This window comes from Acomys minous, assembly GCF_964271855.1.
Source record: "Acomys minous genome assembly, chromosome: 15".
NCBI lineage: Eukaryota > Metazoa > Chordata > Mammalia > Rodentia > Muridae > Acomys > Acomys minous.
The window spans coordinates 102,192,000-102,212,534 of NC_140497.1; the positions used below are offsets into that span (position 1 = coordinate 102,192,000).

Here is a 20,535-nt window from a genome sequence, read left to right on the forward strand (position 1 = left end):
TGGCAGCCTGAACTCTGAGTTCCAGGTGAGCCTAGTAGTTCTAGGACATACACAGTGTGACTTGTCAGTGGTGTGTGTGTGTGTCTGAAAAGGAAAGACCGAGTCTTTGGTTTGAGCTAATCCTTCTCCACCTGCCAGTACTCTGGTACCTACTGTCGTGCTCCACTAGTGCCTGCTTTGGTATTTCTCTTTCTGGTGTTATGAGTTGTACTCCTTGATGATTTGGTGGTATGGCTGCTAGGACCATTAGCAGAGGGGGTCCTGGTGAGCTTTTTGAAGGGGTGGGTGCTTGGTTTGTGCAGGGCAGGTGGACTCTGGGTCTGGGATGGGCAGAGGCAGGATCAGTGAGAAGTGCTGGCTGGGTTCTTGGGTCTGTCAGGATGGCTTGGGAGTCAAGGTGACAAATGTTTGAGTGCAGACCGCACAGGTGGTGGGCAGAGAGCAGAGGGGTAGTACACTCAGGCCCTTAAGTGCCAGTGCCTTCAGAGACACCTCCTGTGTTGCCTCTTGAATTGGCTATGAGTAACCTAGGGGACTCCTGCCCCTGCCTTTACCCTGGAGTTAAAGGAGCATTCTCCAGGCCTTGCCCTAAAGGATCAAATGACAACAAAAGATGGGTAGCCACAGGGCCAAGGCTTGATTTCATGTGCATGGCCATGGCTCCCATGGCTGTCTTCCTATTAGAGTGTGGTTTCTCTCCAATTAGGACATGAGGTTAGGGTGGGTTATAGGAAAGTTTGTGTGTGAAAGTGGAGGACTCAGGTGCAGGGTCAAAGCCAAACCATAATGATTTGCCTGGGGAGGTAAAGAGTCTCCCATGAGCTGGTAATTGTGCACTTAAGGGTTACTTGATATTTTAAATGTATGAGTTTGACATAAAAACAGCAAAGCTTTCTGAACCCAGTTAGTGAGGCACAATGGTGATTGTATGATTCCTTTTAGTTTTAAGAAATGCTCCTTATTGTGGGAATACAAAGTGGGCTCTGCTCGGTTTCCTTGCTCCTTGTGAGAGTCACATTGATTGATTGGTGGGGCTGCTGCACTGGGCTCTCCAGAACAGTGCCTCCACCCCAGCCCTCCTACTCAGCTACAAGCTCTCGTAGCGCTAGCTGTGTGTCAGTCTAGGTTCTGGACTTGAAGCTAGGCAGAGCCTGACTGCACTGCCTGAGCCACACTGGGTGGGGGTGGCCTGGAGGCCACTAGTGGGTACAGCAGGTGGCAGCAGAGCAGGCAGCTATTGAGTTCAACACTTGTCCAGGATAGAAACGTCCGGAGTGTGGCGAGGCTACGTGGATTAAGCATTTACTAGATGTTTTAAGTGTTAAAGTGGCCTGGTAGTTTATTTTAGGTCTTTTTCAGTATAGAGTGGAGATGAGAGAACTGGTGTTTATTTCTATTATTTTGGAGCTAGTATATTGTTTTGTTGCCCAGGCTGCTGGCTCAAACAATATTAATATTGCCTCAGCCTCTTGTGTAGCCGTGACTACAGGTGCAGGCACACCTCTCCTGATGACCTGGATTTGAGATTCTATCTTTGCAGAGGTTTTATTTCAACTGTGAAATGGCCACAGTGGGAGGGTGCTTGGTGTATAAGGCTGGCCAAAAACGAGGTTCATTTGTGTGGCTAGGCGGGCACTGAGCTGGTCTCTCGGGTATGTAGACGATGATGCTTCAAGTCCAGTTTGTATGTGCACCAGCTTGTGTGTATGCAGGCATGTATGTATGTAGTACATGTGTGTGGTTCAGCTTGTGACATTTGGCTTCTTACCATGTGGCTTTCAAGGATTGAACTCAGGTTGTCAGGCTTGCTGGTCAGTGCCTCTACCTGTTGAGCCTTCTTGCTTGTCCAGGGGTTTCTTGAAATAAGGAAACATTTGTCACCCTAGTAGAGAGGACATTGTGGCCACTTGCAAGAAGTAGCTGAGATTCCAGACATAGTTAATGTCAGGACCAGCAGGATTGAGGTAGGCTGGGTATTGTACACCTCTGATCCCAACACACAGAGGCATGAAGATAGCAGAGAGTTTAAGGGCAGCTCTGGGCTATGCAGAGAGATATTTTAGGTTAACCCAGAAATGAGGTGATCCTCCTGCCTCTGTCCCCGACTCTGAGGTTGTAAGAGAATGCCTCTCTGCCTAGCCAGTCCTCACCTTTGTGTGATAAGCACTTAAGGCCCAACCCTGTGCAGCCTCTGCTGGGTTCCTGATGGTGGAGTCATTGTATTTGTAGGTTAGTTGGGGAGAGAATTCGTACCTCCTTGCCTGGGTAAGGGACCCCCCCCCCCCCCCCCCGCCTTCTATCTAACTTTTGTGATGTTGGAGATGGAACCCAGGCCTGGTATATCAGACATACATCCTAGCTTGCGCGCTATCCTCCCCGCCCCCCCCCCCCCCCCCTTTTGAGACAGTCTCTGTCTTGTTCTAGAGTCAAACCATTCTCCTGCCTCAGTCTCAGGTGAGTCCCAGGACTTCAACATGACTGCAGTTTCTTTTTTATTTTTGTACATCACATTTTTATGCTGTTGTAAACAGATTGTGTTGTGGCTTTAACTTCTGACCGGCTGATGTGCCTCTGTGGAAACACATCTTTCTTTGTGTACTAATGGCCTGTGACTCACCATGGTCAGGGTCCTGCTAACTCAGACCATCACAGATTGAGAACATGCAAACAGGAGTCAGCCAGTTAAGTGTGTTTATGACCATCTGACCACTTAACCTGAATTGGGTCTCTAGAAACAACATGGTGGAAGGGAGGAAGCAGCTTTGTGAAGTTGTCCTCTGACCTCTGCAGTTTCACTGTTTTCTCTCCTGGGCGTGGGGCTGTAAGCTAGAGGTGTGGGCATGGCCACCAACCAGGAGACATGATCAGGTCGCATATTGCTAGCCTAGGAACAAGTTGAGACTTGAGCTGAGAGGTGGCTTCTGCAGAATCTGTTGCTTTTGATCCATGGTAAAGTTGAAATCATGACAGGGTGAGGTCTATCTCCTGGCCTTGATTCTGCAGAGACAAGTGCTTGGGCACCTATACGAGGGTTTCCTGCCCTGGCAGAGAAGCCTTAACCTGGTGGGATAGGCAAGTGAGGGTTAAAAGCATTCATTGAATTTCACTGTCTGCGCTGAACTGAAAAGTCAGGCTGGAAGGCCCTGGGAGTGTCTCTGGCAAGGGCCTTACATGTGCCGGGCCTTGTGTGCCTTAATATCCAAAGGCCTCTCTGGCAGTCACACTGGTATTACTAGGTAAGTTTTCACACCCATGAGCCACAAATTAATGACCTGAGTTTTAAAATAAATGTTTCTTGTTGGGCGCTGTGGTGTACACTTTTAATCTCAGCACATAGAAAGCAGAAACAAGCCGACTTCTGAGTCCCAAATCAGCCAGAGTAACATGATGAAACCTTGTCTTATAAACTGAAAGCTAAATAGAAAAGGTTTCTTTTTAAGAATGCCTATGAGTGAGCGTCTTACCTCCATGTATGTTTGTGTACCGTGTGTGTGTGTGTGTGTGTGTGTGTGTGTGTGTGTGTGTTACCCGACTAGAGTTAAAGAAGGGTGTGAGCTGTCATGTGGGTGCTGGAAACCAAACTCTGGTTCTCTACAAGAATAGCCAGTGCTTGCAACTGCTGAGCCAGTCCTTTAAAAATAAGAAAAGCAGCAAAATCCAGTTGCTTATTAGTACATCCTCCTGGCAGTCATAGGAACCCAAAGAGAACAGAGATGATATTGATGCTGGGTGAACCACGTGCATAATATCCTGAAAGTGGGACCCAGCCTGACACCACGGACCCTGGGGCCTGACATGGAGCTACTCTGCCCATGACCTGGGACTTCCTGGGCCACATGCCTTATCTATCTATATGTAGGCAATCTCTTCTTCCCTGGGCACTTGTGTCCTCCTCTTTCTCAGAGACAAGCCTGTACTTCTGCAGTAGTGATGGATCAGAGAGGGGACCTGGCTGATCACCGCACTGGGCAGGTTTCCTGAGTATCAGATGCATCAACTCCCTGGTTTATAAAATGGGGTCTGCGCTAAGGCTATCCCCACGTTAGGTCAGCACCATGCCGGTGTGGTTTTACCTTCTGTTACTCGGGCTTGCTGTGAGGATGAGCCCTTGAAGTACTTATTGTGTGTTCTGGTGATAAGTGGGGACTATCTGGACTTGGCCTGGTACTCACTGTTGGCATGCTTTTATTGAGAGTTTAGAAAACAAGTTTAGGGTGCTGTTCACAGGTTACCCCATGTCCACTGGGCCTTAGAAATCGATCCTTGTGTGGTCTCTGTTGTGGAGGGCAGCCACGGCACATTTCACTATTCCTGTGGCTGGAGGCCTTTTCCTCTATTGTGGGTTCTGGAGACCGACTAGGGTCTTGCTCACAGTGGCAGGCTTTATCACAGCCCAGCACTGGAGAAGTCTGAAGTTTGCCAGGCCCAGCTATTCTTTGGAACTCAGTGTTTTTCTGTCTTTTGGTTTAGGTTGGCCAGCACATTGAGTCAGCACGTCCACATAAGTTGCCTTTTGACAGAGCTGTGGCCATGGCTGCATGGTGAGACCAGCATCCCAGACCCTGAGGCCAGGTGAGTGCTGGAGACTGCTGTCTGTAGACTAGAAAGCTGCCTCAGACAACCTCCACACAGCTAATAGAGCCCTGCTTGGGAAGAGGGGCCAGAGAATTGGGTCCCTGTGGCAGCAGGTATGACCCTTGAGCCTCGGGGTTAAGACACTGTATTTATTGGTTACCAGCTCAAAGGCCTAAGGAAGAGGGAGCAGAGGCTAACCTTTGGCCTCTAGATGTTTCTCCTCCCAAATGGCTAGAATTATTCTTTAGTTACTGCATAGCTCTCATGTGCAAAACTTCAACTCTGCAGAGCACAAAAGGCCAGAGCCTCATATGGGGAGGAGGGACATTTCTGTTGCCATTAGGTCCTGCAGTGATATTTTGGCTCAGGGCCATGTACCTGTAAAAGAAGGAGGAATCCAGTGGTGTTCTAGAAGTAGGACATGGCCTCAAACCCTCCTAGGACAGCTGCCTCCTTTTCCAGACTCTAATATGCAGCTCAAAATAGGCAGGTGTATTGCTAATATGGCTCATCGCCACCCAATGGTATCTAGTTAGACACTGGCTGGTTTTCTTCCATATTTATTTATTTTGTGTGTATTAGTGTTGTGTCTGCACATATGTCGGTGCACTACTCGCATGCCAGGTGCCCAAGGAGGTCAGAAGAGTGCATCAGAGCCCATGAAACTGAAGGAGGGCTGTGGACCACTGTGCAGGTGGTGGGAATTGCTGGGCCCCTTTAGGAACAGCAAGTGCTCTTAGCCTTTGAGACCTCTCTTCAGCCCTTTATTTTGTTTTCTGAGATGGTATGGCCATGTAGTCCAGCCTAGCCTTGAACTCATCTTGATCTTTTGCCTCAGATTCTAAAGTGCTCAGACTACAAGGTATGTAACCATCAGCTCTGGCTGGTTTCTTTTCTTTCTTTTTTCTCCTTCCTTCCTTCTTTCCTTCCTTTATTTCTTTGTTTGTTTGTTTCTCTTGAGATAGGGTTTCTCTGTTTAACAGCCCTGCTGTCCTGGACTCACTTTGTAGACCAGGCTGGCCTCAAACTCACAGAGATCTGACTCTGTTGGGACTAAAGGCTTGCACCACCACACCCAGTTTCTGGATTGTTTCTTTTTCTTTCTCTCTTTCTTTCTTTCTTTTTCTTTCTCTCTTTCTTTCTCTTTCTTTCTTTCTTTCTTTCTTTCTTTCTTTCTTTCTTTCTTTCTTTCTTTCTTCCTGCTTTTTTTGGTTTTTTGAGACAGAATTTCTCTATATAACAGTTCTGGCTGTCCTGGAACTTGCTCTATAGTCCATGCTGGCCTTGAACTCATGGAGATCTGCCTGTCTCTGCCTCCCAAGTGCTGGGATTAAAGGCATGCTCCACCACGGCCCGGCCTCTGGCTTGTTTCTTAAGAGTGTTTTATTATGTAGCCCCAGATGAACTCCAGAGAATCCTCCTGCCTCTGCCTGCCAAGTGCTGGGATTGTAGGTTTTAATTTGTTTCTGTGTATCTCGATTTACTAGTATGCCACATTCACTTTTGTTGCTGGGGTTTCCTGATTCTTGGTCTTCAGTGTTCTGGGTGGCTCTTGTCCATTACCAATGTGCACACAGACCACATACGCACCCCAGCAGGAAGCCTGCTCCCTGTGTTGTTCTTGATCTCACGTGTGTGTGTGTGTGTGTGTGTGTGTGTGTGTGTGTGTGTGTAGGCGGAGCTTGTTTGTTCGGTAGGGGTGATGCTCACTCGTGCACTGGGCGTTACTCATCCTAAGTGAGTGCCTTTAGAAAAGCATATGATTCCTAGAGAAGATGGTGCATCCTGGCTGCAGCACAGTTGGTGTTGTCTTCATGCTGAGGAGAATTGTGGGTGTTGCAGAGTCCTTGAGACATCTTTGCTGGAAAACACCCAGCTGTGGAGGAGACCATGCCCTACCGGATTCAGCTGTGTTTTTACCCTAGAACCAGCCCCGAAAGCTATCCTGTGGGTGGTGGGAAAGGATGTGACAGGGAGCTTGTTTCTATGCCAGCACCTGGGTGAAGGAGGCGGGAATGGTGAAAGAGTTTCTAGGTAGAGACACCACAAGGTGAAGGCAGCAAACACAGCTGTGCATGAGCTCCTAGGTTCTGTCATCATGAACCCATTTTCCTAAAGGAAAGGGGGGTGTGTGTGTACGCGCTTGCTTGCGCGCTTGCTTGCTTGATTCATTACCATGTGTGTGTATGACATGCATGCCAATGTAGAGTGTGCACACTGTAGCAGGGTGATCATGTGTTGCTTTCTACTGCATTTTCACACCAAACAGCACTTTGTAAAGAGATTTTTTGGTTTTAGGGCAAAAGGGAAGGAGGTCGTCCCCCGTCCCCGCCCCCCCTTAGATATTGTAGAAGAAACAATGTCTCTAGGGACCAAAGAGAAGAGCAGAACTTGAGATCACACCTGAGTTCTGACTCTGCGTTGGGAACATGGTAGTTGTGTCAGAAAGGCCCACAGCAGTGGCCCAGACCAGGAGGGACAGGTGATGCCCAGCAGCAACAAGTCCTGGATTAGATGTGTGGAGTCCACTGTAGGGCTCTGGGGTGCAGGTCATGGAGCAGTGCTGGCCTAGTCAGGCCCTGCCTTTATCACTAGTGTCACATGAAGCACAGCTGATGGTGACCCAGGTGCCAGATCGAGGCTCCTTGAAGGCTGAAACAGGGGAGTGTTGGGGCCCAGGAGTCTAGATTAGCAAAGTGAGATCCTAACTCTAAGTAAATAGAAAACGTGAAAAGTCTCAACTCATTTTGGTGCTCAAAGAAAAAGGAGCTACCCAGTCCCTTTTAGAGAATGTTGGGGAGCTGGTGTGGCTTCTCTTGTGGAGGAGATGAAAGCAGCATGCACCCTGCTTCTAGACTGAACTCGATAGCCCCAGGATACAGGAGGGAAGCTTATCAGCATGGACCAGAAGCCTGTGTTCTAGACCACACTTGTCTCAGACTACAGTTCTCTGGTCTTCGCCTCCCGATTACAGGGGTAATAGATTTGTGCTACCACGGCAGCTTGTGAGCATGCTTTGTACACAAGTGACCAGTGTGGCACTGGATAGTATGGCAGAGGGAATTGGGCTTTCATACTAAGTAAGTACCCTTAGTGGCCAGCACAGCAGTTGTCTGTCACATTTGCCAAGTACTATGAATATATAGAACTATAAGTTTACTTTTACAGCTATAGAATGAATATTTTTGTTGTTATTGTTGTTGTTTTATTTTGGAGATAGGGTTTCTCTGTGTAGCCCTTGCTGCCCTGGAACTAGCTCTGTAGACCAGGCTCTGTAGACTTAGAGATCTCTATGCCTCGACCTCCCCAGTGCTAGGATTAAAGATGTGAGCCACCACTGCCTGGAAGAGGTGCAGTCAGCCATATTCAGTGGCTACCAGTGTCTGGAGGGTGAGGTGGGTTGTGTTGGTGGGGTGAGTTTCCAGAAGGATATACACTGGCCATTTTGTCTCAAAGATCAGTTTATGGAAATGTCCATGTCATGTTAACTGCAGAACCAACTCACTCACAGAACCCAATTATGGCAAACAAAAAAAGACTTAGTTTATAAGGGGTGGAGAGGACAAGTGTGTCATCAGCAGGGAGGGATGGGCTATGACATGATTAAAGATGCCACCAAGTGCATGTTCTAAGCATTGGCTCCACAGAGGCCAGGGAACTGGGGAATGGACGTGTTCTATCATGCCATCACCACTGCTTTGTGGGTGTGCTTGAAAAGTTTAGGGTCAGATGGCTCAGTAGGTAAAAGCACGTCACCATCAGCCTGCTCCGAGCGCTCCCGCCACCCCCACCCCTCCCAAAACCTCACAGTGCTCTATCCTGAACCTAATGCCTCAGCAGCACGCGCCGGCCTTAGGCCGAGAATATATGTGACAGTACCTTTAGTGTCGCTCAGAGTTGATTCTTTTATTTTAAAATTGTTGGTGCTGAGGCTGCTTCTCATAAATACATAGTATAATAGTATAAAATGACAGGAATTCCCCCTCCCCCGCCTCTGCCCCAGACAAGGTCTCTCTGTGTAGCCTTGGCTGTCCTGGACTCACTTTGTAGACCAGGCTGGCCTCAAACTCACAGAGATCCGCCTGCCTCTGCCTCCCGAGTGCTGAGATTAAAGGTGTGCGCCACCACTGCCTGGCTAGGAATTACTTTTAAGACTATTTCAGACACTGTTGGATTTTTGTCCATTCATTTAATGATTTTTATGAAATTCAGGCCAGCAGCTTAAATAGCAGGGGTTTTGTTGTTGGGTCGCTTGTTGTTTCGTTCTGAAGCCAGACTTCCATTGAGCAATGCTGGGGTTAAAGGCACACACCACCACTGCCTGGTTGTTCTCCTCAGAGTGGGAGCTGCTGTACACCCAGTGAGCTCCCCTGTCCATCCCTTTGTTGGTAAGATGTTTTGGATACCAGGCCCTCGCCGGGAGAAGATTTTTTTTTTGTGTCTGCTTCACTGTATTGGTATTTTGTTTGTTTCTTGAGACAGAGACTCACTTTGTAGCCCTGGCTGTCCTGAACTCAGTATGTAGACCAGGCTGGTCTTGGACTCATTGAGATACGCCTTCCTCTGCCCCTTGAGTGCTGGGAGCACACAGTTTCAGCTTACTGTGTGAGTGTGTGTATGCACTTGCATGCACGTTCATATGTGTGCACATGTGTGCCTAGAGGCCAGAGGATACCCTCAGTATTCAGGTGCCATCCACCTGAAAGTTTATTGTTGAAAGTTTATTCACTGGCCAAGCAGGCAAGGCTGCCTCTCCTGAGCTTCAGCTGTGCTCGTGCCGTCTCCTTAGTGCTTTCTAATGTGTGCTGTAGGGGGTGGCAAAGCCAGCCTTTCTCCCCAGCCCCAGAGTACCCTTTTTGTTACTCTTGGTAGCTTTTAGTCAGGTGTGTGAGAATCTACTACCAACTCCAAGATATAGGAAGTTTAACCTGTGGTTTAGTCTATTTTAATTAATTAATTAATTTTGAGGCAGTTTATCCATGTAGATCTGGCTGCCCTGGAACTCACTCTGTAGACCAGGCTGGCCTCAAACTCAGAGCTCTGCCCTCCTCTGCCTCCCGAGTTCTGGGATTAAAGGTGTGCCACCACTGCCCAGCAACCCATGGTTTATTTTAAGATTCTATAGAGTTGGGTCTTTCATTTTTTAGTTGTTTATTGTGCCAGTGTCTCAGTCTGTAGCCTGTAGAACTTACGCGGTCCTCCTTTTTCATTCTCCCAAGTGCCAGGATACCTATGTTGAAATCTACTCTGACCGGCTTGGTTTGGCATTTCTAGATGCCTGGCTTTGCTCTTCAGGCTACTTGTAGAGAACAGGGCTGCACAAGTGTTGCTTGGTCAGGGGCTCTGTGTGCCTTCGGTGGCTAGCTTCCTTCTTGGCATGAAGACTCTGCAGGCTTAGTTTACAGGAGGGGAGTGCGGGAAAGCAAGCATGCTCTAGATTGTTAGCAAGTGTGCATCCCTTGCCTCTTCTATGCTGAGCACTGTGTCTGCACTGGGCCCTGGTGACACTGAATAAAAAGTCTCCTGTCTTCAGGAGAGGGGTTAGAAATATGTAAACAGATGGATCTATAGATAGAGGCTGCAAGTATCAGCTGAGACCTGGTAGAAAAGCCTTAGGCAGGGGGCAGAGCCAGCCTTTCCATTGGGTTTGGGGTGGGGTGGGGTGGGGTGGAGTGGCAGAGGTCACCACAGACTGCAAGCCTTGTGCCCAAGGCCAGGGCCATTGTTTTTTCCTCAGCATGATCTGACTGAAGATATACTTCTTTCATGATCTCCTGTGTGACCTCCTGTGTGACACTTCATGTGGCAGCACAGCTTTGTGGGCTGGAGGTGGCTGAAGATGCAGGTGTGCGCAGGGGGAGCTGTTTCCCACAGGCACGGAAGTAGTTAGGGTTCTAGCCTGACTGTTCTTTGCCATGGTCTGTCAAGCCTCCTTTTTTAGAAGTGGGCTTCAAAGCCCATGTCTAGCGCTTCCCCACCTATACCCTTACCCCTGCCCTGGGTCTCCTGCAGGAAGGAGCTGAAGCTAGCTAGCACCTCTGTGGCAGACGGTGCCTCTGTGAAAGAGATATGAGACACGTCTTGGTCCCTCTATGTGTCCTCATGGGAACTTTTCTTCTGAACCTTTAAAGACTTTGTATGTCCTTTTCAGGTACCAGTGTGGATGAAGGCTCAGGATGGGTCCTATAAGAGTGCTGGCCTGCTTGTAAGGCATATGGATTCCATTTCATGGTGCTAACTGTGTCAGGCTTAAGAGGTGACTATGCCTGCTAGTCCACCTCAAGTCCAGGCCTTGGGGTATTACACAGCTCTCAGTTTTCCCTCACATGGCCACACTAGGCAGGACGTTCTTCTTCCTGGGCTTTAGGACACAGCTTGAGGTCAGGTGTCTATGTGGGGCCACTCCTAGCTTTGCCTCAGACAGACACACTGGAGAGACGACGTACTCTTAAGATGCCATCCGTAGCCGGTATGTTCACTATCTGTAGACTTGCTCGCTGCCTGCCTCCCTTGCGGCTCTGATGAGGTCAGATGCATGGCCATTTCTTCCTGTCTGGCTGGGCTGAAGGGATGGCTTTCACCTCTGAGGGGTTGTAGAGAAAAAAGTGTGCTGTGGCCAGGCTGCTGTGTGGCTGCTGTCCTTGTGACATTGGCAGCACTGAGCTGGGTCTATCTAAGGAGGCCTCTGTCGCTCATTGAGGGTGTTTTTCTGGGGATGACTTGTTTCTCCGACACTGCCAAGTTCCTTGCCAAGGTGTCTGTATGTCACCTCACATAGGAGCCCAGTACAGACCTTGGCTGTGTAGCACTGAAAAAGAAAGCCTTGATTTTTACACAGAATAAATAGGCGCTACCAGCAACTTCCTTGGGCTTGAAATTGTACTCCTTAAATATTGACAATTTACTTAAATATCTTACCTTTTCTCTTCTCTTCCTCCTCCTCCTCCTCCTCCTCCTCCTCCTCCTCCTCCTCCTCCTCCTCCTCCTCCTCCTCTTCTTCTTCTTCTCTCTCTCTCTCTCTCTCTCTCTCTCTCTCTCTCTAAGACAGTGTTTCCTCTATGTAGTGTTGGCTCTCCTGGACTTGCTTTGTAGACTAGACTGGCTTCGAACTCACAAAGATCCAGCTAAAGGCGTATGCCACCATACCCGGCCCATTACTTGAATGTCTTAAACCTATTTTTATTTTTATTTATTTATTTATTTTTTGAGACAGGGTCTTTATATCGCTCTGGCTGTCTTGGAACTCTTCTGTAGTCCAAGCTGGCCTGTCTCTGCCGGGATTAAAAGCATGCACTACCACACCTGGCCTTTAGTTTTCTTAAATACATCTTAAGAAACTTACTTACTTTATCAATCTATCTATCTATCTGTCTTTATCGATCCATCCATCCATCCATCCATCCATCCATCTCACAGAGATCTACCTGCTGGGATTACAGGCATGGGCCATTGTGCCTGGTGAAACCTTACTTAATGAAGCATTTTTACATATCTCCCATTAAAAAAAATAAGATTGTAGAAAAGTTTATTTACAGAGACAAACACTGGAACTGTCTCTCCTCTTCCCTATCCCAACTCCTATCCTTGCAGAGTCACTAAGTTACTGAGGTCTCCTCAACCCTGGATTTTGTTTGTAGGCAGGGTCTCACTCTGGTCCAATATGCCTGGGCCCTCAACCCTCCTGGGTGCTGAGATGATAGGTGCCACTCTGCCCAGGTGGTTTTCTGTACTGAGGGGCAGCTGGGTGGGCAGCTCTGTGCATACTGGTGGCTTAGCGCTCTGTTGGTTGGCATTGTCACAGAAAAGTGGCCTTTGCTTACAGACACAGGCAAGAACTGGAAGTGGGAAGAGGAGCCAAGCAGGTTTTGTGTATGCATTTGTGTATGTATGTGCTAGTGCGCAGTGGGAGTGCATACGTGCATGTGTGTAATGTTCGGCGAGGCTTGTTTGTGTGCTGCTGGCGGGGTATTCTGGAGCTGAGGGAATAGAAGTGCTTGGTGTTTCCTCTGTCCTGTGTTTTTGTCTGTTGACAAGTTGTCTGCTCTGGGAGTGGGGTGGGTGTCTGATGCCCTTCAGTCAGACATCTTGTCTTGGGACCCAGTCTCGCTCCTTGCCACTGTTGGCATCTAGGTGTAGGCAGGTGTTCCTTGGTCAGGTCTGGGAACCTTCAAGTAGTCATTGGAGGCTGACAGCTGGCTTTGGAAGTACACCCCACCCCATCCCACAGGACAGAAGCCCCTGTGCGTCATGTATTTTGGTTTTTCGAGACAGGGTTTCTCTGTAGCCTTGGCTGTCCTAGACTCACTTTGTAGACCAGGCTGGCGTCAAACTCACAGAGATCCACCTGCCTCTGCCTCCTGAGTGCTGGGATGAAAGGCGTGTGCCAACACAGCCGACATTGCTTGGTTGTTTTTAAGAGTCCATTTTAAGACACTAGGTGGAAACCTCAGAAGTCCCTTGTCTAATCACCAAGCTCTGCAGCCCCAGTGTGGGCTGGACAAGGTGCTCCGCTAGGTTTGGAGTAGAGTGCTGTCACTGAGCTGTGCAGTTCCTGAGGAGGGCGGCAGGGCTGACAGCCAGTGTAGATTCCTTCTGGGACCCCTGTCCTTCCCTCAGGACAGTCTAGTCTACTCAGCACCTTACCAGGAACGGAAGTGTGTGGCCAGTATGTGCTGCCTCACCCTCTTCATGTCCCCGCCTGACAGACCATCTCAGGGTTTCACTGGTGCGCACAGCCCCTCCTCAAGCTGTAGACGCCCCAAGACCCATTCTGGTTCCCATAGCTCTGTTCCACCTCAGGGCCTCATGGGCTGTAGAGTGCTCAGGTTCCCTGTCCCCACAGGGCCACCCATCAAGCCCTCGCTGAGCTCTGCACAGGAGCTGGGTTAAAGTTTCACTCTCTGAAGCAGCTGAATTTGTAGCAAGTCACTTCCTTGTCTAAGGGGCCTCTTTACCTTCAGAGTTCCACATGTGTGAAGTTCTTAGGACAGGCTGGAGCCGGCCCTCTTGCTAGCTGCTTGTGCACTCTCTTCAGGGACTAAGCCTTGGAGCCTGAATTTGGGTTAAATTTGCTGCTTGCTTGTCTTTTCTGAACCCACCTGCCTCTAAGCAGGTGTGCTGTGGCTTGTGTTTGGGGAAGCAGGCCTGTCGGCCACTGTGTTAGAGGTTACTGTAACTGGGCTGGCTGGCAGTGCTTGCTCTGTGTGGTTTTGTCTGGGAGAAACAGTAGGCTACATTGCCTGAAGGTTGGTGTCCCATTGTGGCACATAGTTTCACCTGGACACAGCCATGCACATTGTCAGAGCACTCAGCACAGTGTCCCCCCACAGCCAACACATGGCCGGGCTGCTCCCACAGTTGCTGAGACATAGGACCTTACTATATAGCTCTGACAGTCATCGATTCACTCTGTAGTTCAGGCTGCTCTGAAACTCCTAACAATCCTCCTGCCTCAGTCCTTTTGAGGTTGGGATGATAGGTTACTGGTGAGCATTTTAAAGCTCATTACTCAGCAACTTGAACTTTCCTCCTTCGATCTGTTTCAGTATCACTTATGCCTGGTGAGGTGGGCATAGGGGACTCACTCTGCTCCTCCACTCTGCTCTCTGCCCTGGATCACCTTCTTTTTTTTTTTTTTTTTCCCCTCCTAAGTTGAATTGGATCCTTTTTACTTGGCCTCACCGAGGCTGGACAGTATTTAAAGGTTAAGACTTGGGTTTTCTAGTCTGGATTCCTTCCAGAAGAGTCCTAGCCACTCTGTCATTCGGATGTGTGGCAGGAAGTGGCTTGGGCCCACCCAGGCAGGTCTCAGTGTCTGTTCTGCTTTGGAGGAGACCTGCTTATCACAGCTTAGCTGCTTTCTCCCTTGTACTTCCCTAGATGCTCAGGGCATGGCGACAGGAGCATGGCGTACTGTGTGGTCAGGGTGGACATAGCTCTTGGGCCCCAGTTGCTGATGGGGCAGTGGCCAGGCCTTCAGCTTGGGACACGACTTTCTGGAGGCCAGGAGGAGCTGGGCCCGAGGGCCTCTGTGCCTTTTTATTGGGCTTCATGTGATGTTGGGGCAGTGGCAGTGGCACCTTGACACGCCCTTCAGCTGTCCCGTCCTTCTCGGGACCTAGTGCAGGCTGCTTCATGAGACCCGCTTTCTTCCAGACAAATGATGCCCCTCAAAGCCCCAGGGCAGAGGGTGTTCTCAAAGGCTCCATAGTTGCATCAACCTGTAGTCTAGAATTTTCCATCCCTATTCCAGAAGAGCCCAGTGCTTGAATAGAACCAGATAAAACCAGAACAGCCCCCTTCCCCCATCTGTAGCTTCAGAGCACACCTGGGAGGGAAGGCTGTGTGCCCAAGGCAGTGCCTTGCCCCTCTGTGCTCTGTGTCCATACCCCTGTGCTCCCCAGGATCATCTCCCATGCTGCAGTCCTGTCACCTCCCCCACTGTCCATCTGGACTGTCTCCATTAGGACTGAGTTCCCCACCTGGTCTCTGCCTCTCTGTTTGCTCTAACCACTCAGCCCTGTCACCTGATATCCTTGGCCATTTCAGTCTTTGCCCAGCTGTGCATTCCTGAGCACGGAGTAATCCCTAGCCCCTAGACAGCAGCTCCTCTGGTAGAGCCAGGGATGCCACTGAGGGAAGCAGTAGGAAGTGTTTCCCCCCTCCCTTCCCCTCTTCTCCTCCCCACCCTCCTTCCCTCCCACAGTGCTAAGGTTCCCCAGGTTACAAACATCAGCTGTCAGTTTAGTCCATGCCCCACCCACTTCCTGCCGCTCCTCCCTGCATGTCTAGAGTACGCATTATGGGGCTTTGCTAGTTGAGGTTGAGCCTGCACAGTCGGAAGGACCAAAGTAAGGCCTGTTGAGTGCTGAAATGCTGCTTAGTTTCAGCATAGAGAAGTTTTTCCTTCTTCCACACACACACACAAATAATGCAGAATCTGAAGCTTCTGGCTCCAAGCACTTGTGGGAGACTATGACTTGTGTCTGTGGCTTAGCAGGGGATGGTCACTGGCCCACCATGCTTAGCCTATGCTGGGTGCCTTGGCTCTGGAGTGCTGGCAGCACCAGCTTCCTGCCCAAGCTCCTCCCTCCAGTTGCTTTGTGGCCTTTGACTGAAAGGAAGCAGCCTCCAGGTAGCAGTTAGTAATGTTTGCACTGCCCCAGAGACCCACCCCCAGGACTCGGCCCCTTGCTCCCAGGGCTGGCAAAGGCGCCTCTGTAAGACTCTTGGTGAGGGAGCCCTGTCTTGCACCTCTACTCCCTACTAGCCTTCAGGCCCCAGTAATGGTTGCTGTGTTGCTGGGTTGGGAGGGAGCAGAGAGACTCTTGCTTTCAGTGTTGTAGCCCCACTTATTGGTAGCTGGATGGCCCTTCATACCTCATTTCCTGTGCTGCTGCTGCTCTGCAGGTGGTGTCTGGTGGGACAGCTTTCTTGTTCCCTCTTTGGGGGATTTTGAAAGTCACTGTGATTTGCAAGTGAGTGATTTAGCCCCTTTCTCTGGCTCTTAGAATGCTTCCAAAAGACAGCTGGTTTCTTCCTGCCCACTTTGTGCCTGCCGTACAGTGACTATCAGCACTGGTCCCGGGGGATCTTGGTCTGCTGGCCTTGAGGGTTGAGGTTCTGCTTACCACAGAATACCATGATGGGCTGGATTGGTTATTCCTCAAGGGCACAGCTGTGGAGGCTCAGGCCCCTAGTCAGGAGGGCACAGCCTTGTCATTCTCGGAAGTGGGGAGGTAAATCCCAGGCATCCCCTCTCCTGCCTTTCCCCCTCCTCTGGATCACCATCCCTGAGGTTGGCTCAAGGTTCTGGGCCCTGCTTGAGTTCTGAGCAAGTGCCTATTTCCATGTCTTGGGGGTTCCTAGGGATATAGAGAGCAGTTCCCCCAACCCCTTAGACCCTTTCATAGCAGTGGGAAGTGAGGCAGTAGGATAGAAAATGGACTACAGGCAGGGTCTCTGGATTCAGATGAAGCTCGCCAGCAGGGCTAGACCTAGAGGCTTTTTGTTTGGTTGGTTTTGGTTTTTCAAGACAGTGTCTCTCTGTGTAGCACTGGCTGTGTTGGAACTCTGTAGACCAGGCTGGCCTTGAACTCACAGAGATCTGTCTGCCTCTGCCTCCCAAGTGCTGGGATTAAAGGAGTATATCATCACCACAAGTAAGCTCCACTCTTAAGAGCCATAATGTCCCCCAGTTCCCACATGTCCTTATTTATAGTCAGAGATCTGTCCTCTGTCCAGGCCTGGATGTGCTTATGTCCTGTCTGAGGTTGCTGTCAGTTGGCCTCCTCACTTATTCCAGAACTCTGAGCAGCTCTGCTTCAGGCATTACCCTGACTCCCCAAGCAGTGGCTTGTTTGCTTTCATGGGTCTGACAGGGTATGTGGTCAGACAGGTTGGAAGAAGAGCAAAGCTGTAGAACTCCAGAGCTGAGAGGGATGATGGTAGCATGGAGGGCCGGGTGGGTGCTCAGGTCATGTGGGCGTGGGGCGGGCTGGGAGAGTTTGGGCCAGATAGAGCCACCCTGTCCGTCTTCGCTCTTTACTGAGTTTGTTAGGGTAAAGCACCAGTCTTACCTAAGTGGTGCTGAAGAGATGGCTCTTGGGTCCAAGGATTTGTGAACAGAACCACAGGAATAGGGGTGGATTCTGATCTGCCCGTGGGAATGTATAGTTGACAGGATGTTCTAGCCTCCCAGAACCGGCTTTACCTAGGACAGGCCTTTCCCACTGTATTGGACAGTGTGGACACCGCTGCAGCACCTGAAAGGAAAGTACCCTGCCGCCAGGATGTAGGATCAGAGGGCTTCCCCATCAAGCCTATTGGAGGTGTGAGCTGAGGCTCTCTGCAGGGCTATAGTTAGTGCCAGATGTCCCATGGAAAACTATCCCCTAGATGCCGCCAGAGCTGAGCCAGATTGTTTTTCCCTGTCCCTAGTGAACTCTGGGTTGGTTCTCTCAGACTTTCCCTAGGCTAGTGTTCTGCAGGATTAAGTAAGACCTGGCTTCTGAGCGGCCCCTTTAAGAGTGCCTTGTCCCAGACTCTGCTGTGGAATGCCAGCAAGCTGTCCTCCTGTCTCTGCGAGGGTTAACAACACTTCACTTCAGCTGTGTTGTCTGGAACCGGTTCAGACTGGTTTTCTGGAAAGTGCTTTGTCTCTCTGACTGAATCCTGGGAAGGGTCATGTGGAGCCCAGTGATGTCATGGGATCAAAAACTGACTCAGCAGTTTTTCCCTTTTTCCTTAAATCAAGATACGTGTGTGTCACAGGTACAGGGCCATGGTAGTGGCACCTCGGGATGGACTGGTCTATACTCTGTTCAGACTGTATTTCTGCCAACCAAAGACCTTAATGTGACTCTCACTTCTGGCTCCCTGGAGGGGCGCAGCAGAGGTGAGCGCAGGCACACAGGTCACCTCTGTCCAGGTCTTACACACACCATTGCAGCACTGGTGTGTGGTCCTGGGCCCAGTACAGGTCCCTGGGCTGGTTTTCGACCCACAATAGGCACCATTCCTCCATAGAAGGGCCCTTTCCAGTAACAGCTGCCACTGCTTTCCTCCCACTTGGATTCCATGGCTTCTCAGAACTGGCCACACCCCAGAGGCCTGGGGGGGGGGGACTCCCCCCCCCTCCTGCCCAGCCATACTGAGGGTGTGAAGAAAGTTTTAGAGGGGCTTCTGTGGCCCTGTCTTTGTCCTTTCTCCAGCCAGCTGCTTCCTTGAGGAAAAAAAAACCACCTTCCAAATTAAACTTCTCAAAAGGGGTCTCTTCCCTATCCTGGTTCAAATGCTGTGTCCTCCTTTCATACACAGAATGAGTGAAGAAGCATGCCGAACCCGCAGTCAGAAGCGAGCCCTTGAGCCTGACCTAACGGAGGATGATGTGGAGAGCAAGAAAATGAAGATGGAGAGAGCACCATCAGAGCTGACTGTGGACGGAGGCACCAGGGGGATGCCAGAGCTGGGTGCAGGCCCAGCCCAGGGCTTACTGAGGACAACGGAGGCCATGGCCACAGTATCAGGCGAAGGCCTGGCAGGAGACGGCCCTGTGGACATGCGCACCTCACACAGGTGAGTGAGAAGAGCCAGTGGGCTGGGTGCTGGGCAGGATGGCCCTGAGTTCTAGGTTGGATGCTGCCAGCGGCAGGTCCATGGGTCTCCTAGGAGTGGAAGCCCCCGCTGTTGGTGGGTGGGTCTGCCACTTCTGGGCTTGTGGGAGGACTATTGAAACATTCCTTTGGTGTGAGTGCCTTAGGGAGGCCAGACTGCCACACCCTGTCTTGTCACTCCTCAAAGGAGGGGCCTCCCTGCTCTGTTAGTCTGTTCTGTGGGTTTCTACTAGTTACTTCAAGGAAGCTTTGCTGGTACCCAGGCTTTGCAGCACTCACAGGTGAAAGCCTGAGGGAAGTCAGACTCAACCTTCTACCACAGCTTCACTGAGAAACGCCCCCCCCCCCCCAGCATCTGCATTATCCTTTCTTCAGAACACTCTAGAATAGAACATTTACCCCGGACGCCCACCGAGGGCATAGCCTTCCACCCTGCGATGAACTTCCTCTGATACCCGTCTCCTGTCTACTGGAATCCCACACCCTTGGCATCCCAGCCCACCTCATGTTTACCCAGTGGGGTCCACTCACTGCCCCACTGGTGGAGTGAAAAGGAAGCTAGTTCTCCGCTTGTTCCCTGTAGTGCATAGAAAAATCCAGAGTGTTGGAATCCTGAGGGCTTACAGATCGGCTGGTGCACTCTAGAACCCTGATGACTCGGAGGTCAGTGTGAGGCTGTCCTCCCTCCTGTTGGGAACATTTGGGGAGGGTTACATACACATTTACACTACACATATATAAGAACATTTTCTGAACTTGTCACTAGAAAGGCTTTTCTCCTCTGGGCAAATCCCTGGAATATGCCCATCATCCCAGGAGTTGTGGACAGGAAAACAAGGAGTTCAAGGTCATTCTCAGCTACATGGGGAATTGGAGGCCAGTCTGGAATGCAAGGGCCCTGTCTTAGTAATAAACTTGCTTACTCAAAAACTTCTCTCCCACTCTGACTGCTTTCTGCTGCCCTATTCTAAGCTTAAGGGCTTATTTTAAAATAAGTCAAAGTCTTCTTTCCTCCCTTTGACTCTCTGGGTTCTTAGCCCTCAGGTAAGACCTCTGATGGATGAACTCCCAAAGCTGAGGGAGAGGGAGTTGGTTCTTTGGGATATGCCAGAACAGTTCCATACTTTGTCCATTGTGGCCTGTCCATTTGTGAGGTGCGCTGGTGAAGTCCAGATTTAAGTGTTAAAGGGTAAAAGAGCCCCTTTTCTGTTGCTGAACCCCAGAGCTACACCAGGCCTCTGAACATTTGTGGCTCTCCTTGGCCTGTTGGTTCCAAACTGTCCCTTAGACGGGTCACTCATTGATGGCTTTCTTATGACACTTAAGGATGCAGGGAACAGATCACCCAGGTATCTTGAAGTGAGGGTTGTCTAGACCCCCAGGGTCCTGGCTGATGCAGGTGTAAGAGTGGAGAAGAAACCCACCTCACCCTGCAGGCCAGTGGGCAGAGGGAGGACCAGTCACACGCTCTAGCTGTGCCTTGGCAGAACATCCCAGCCACATCTTGGTGAAATAGTCACAGGTTAATGAAGTGACAAGAAGTGTGCTCTTGGTGGCAAGCTCTGCAGTGTGAGGACAGTCTGAAGGGAACAGCCCTGGTTTCTGTGTTCGGAATTCCTTGGAGTGTCTGGTCAGGCTCACCTTTAGGGATCTCCCTCCAGCACTGTGGGTGTCAGGCAGGAGTTGGGTTCCAGGCAGTCTGGTGGAGTGAGTGTGTCCACCTGGAGAGTGATGGGGAGGTGGGTACTCATGCTTTGAAAGGCTCACCACAGCAGTGTCCCTGTATTTAGAGACTGCATTATCAGACGCATACAGAAAAGACTTGCAAGCCTAATACCATATATTA

At 50.2% G+C, this 20,535-nt stretch overlaps 1 protein-coding gene across 7 annotated transcripts in view; it reads left to right on the forward strand.

Moving 5' to 3' along the window:
- The window catches only part of GATAD2A (GATA zinc finger domain containing 2A), a 92,000-nt gene that overhangs the window by 43,905 nt on the left and 27,560 nt on the right, over positions 1-20,535 (forward strand). For 5 of the 7 annotated variants that reach the window (XM_084759054.1, XM_084759055.1, XM_084759056.1 and 2 more), the window contains 2 exons: positions 4,471-4,572; positions 18,394-18,651. In XM_084759054.1, the coding sequence (XP_084615180.1) occupies positions 18,395-18,651 (257 nt within the window). In that variant the 5' untranslated portion in view covers positions 4,471-4,572; position 18,394. Of the gene's footprint in view, positions 1-4,470; positions 4,573-18,393; positions 18,652-20,535 lie in introns of those variants that run through there. The other 2 variants (XM_084759058.1, XM_084759059.1) reach the window with 1 other exon arrangement.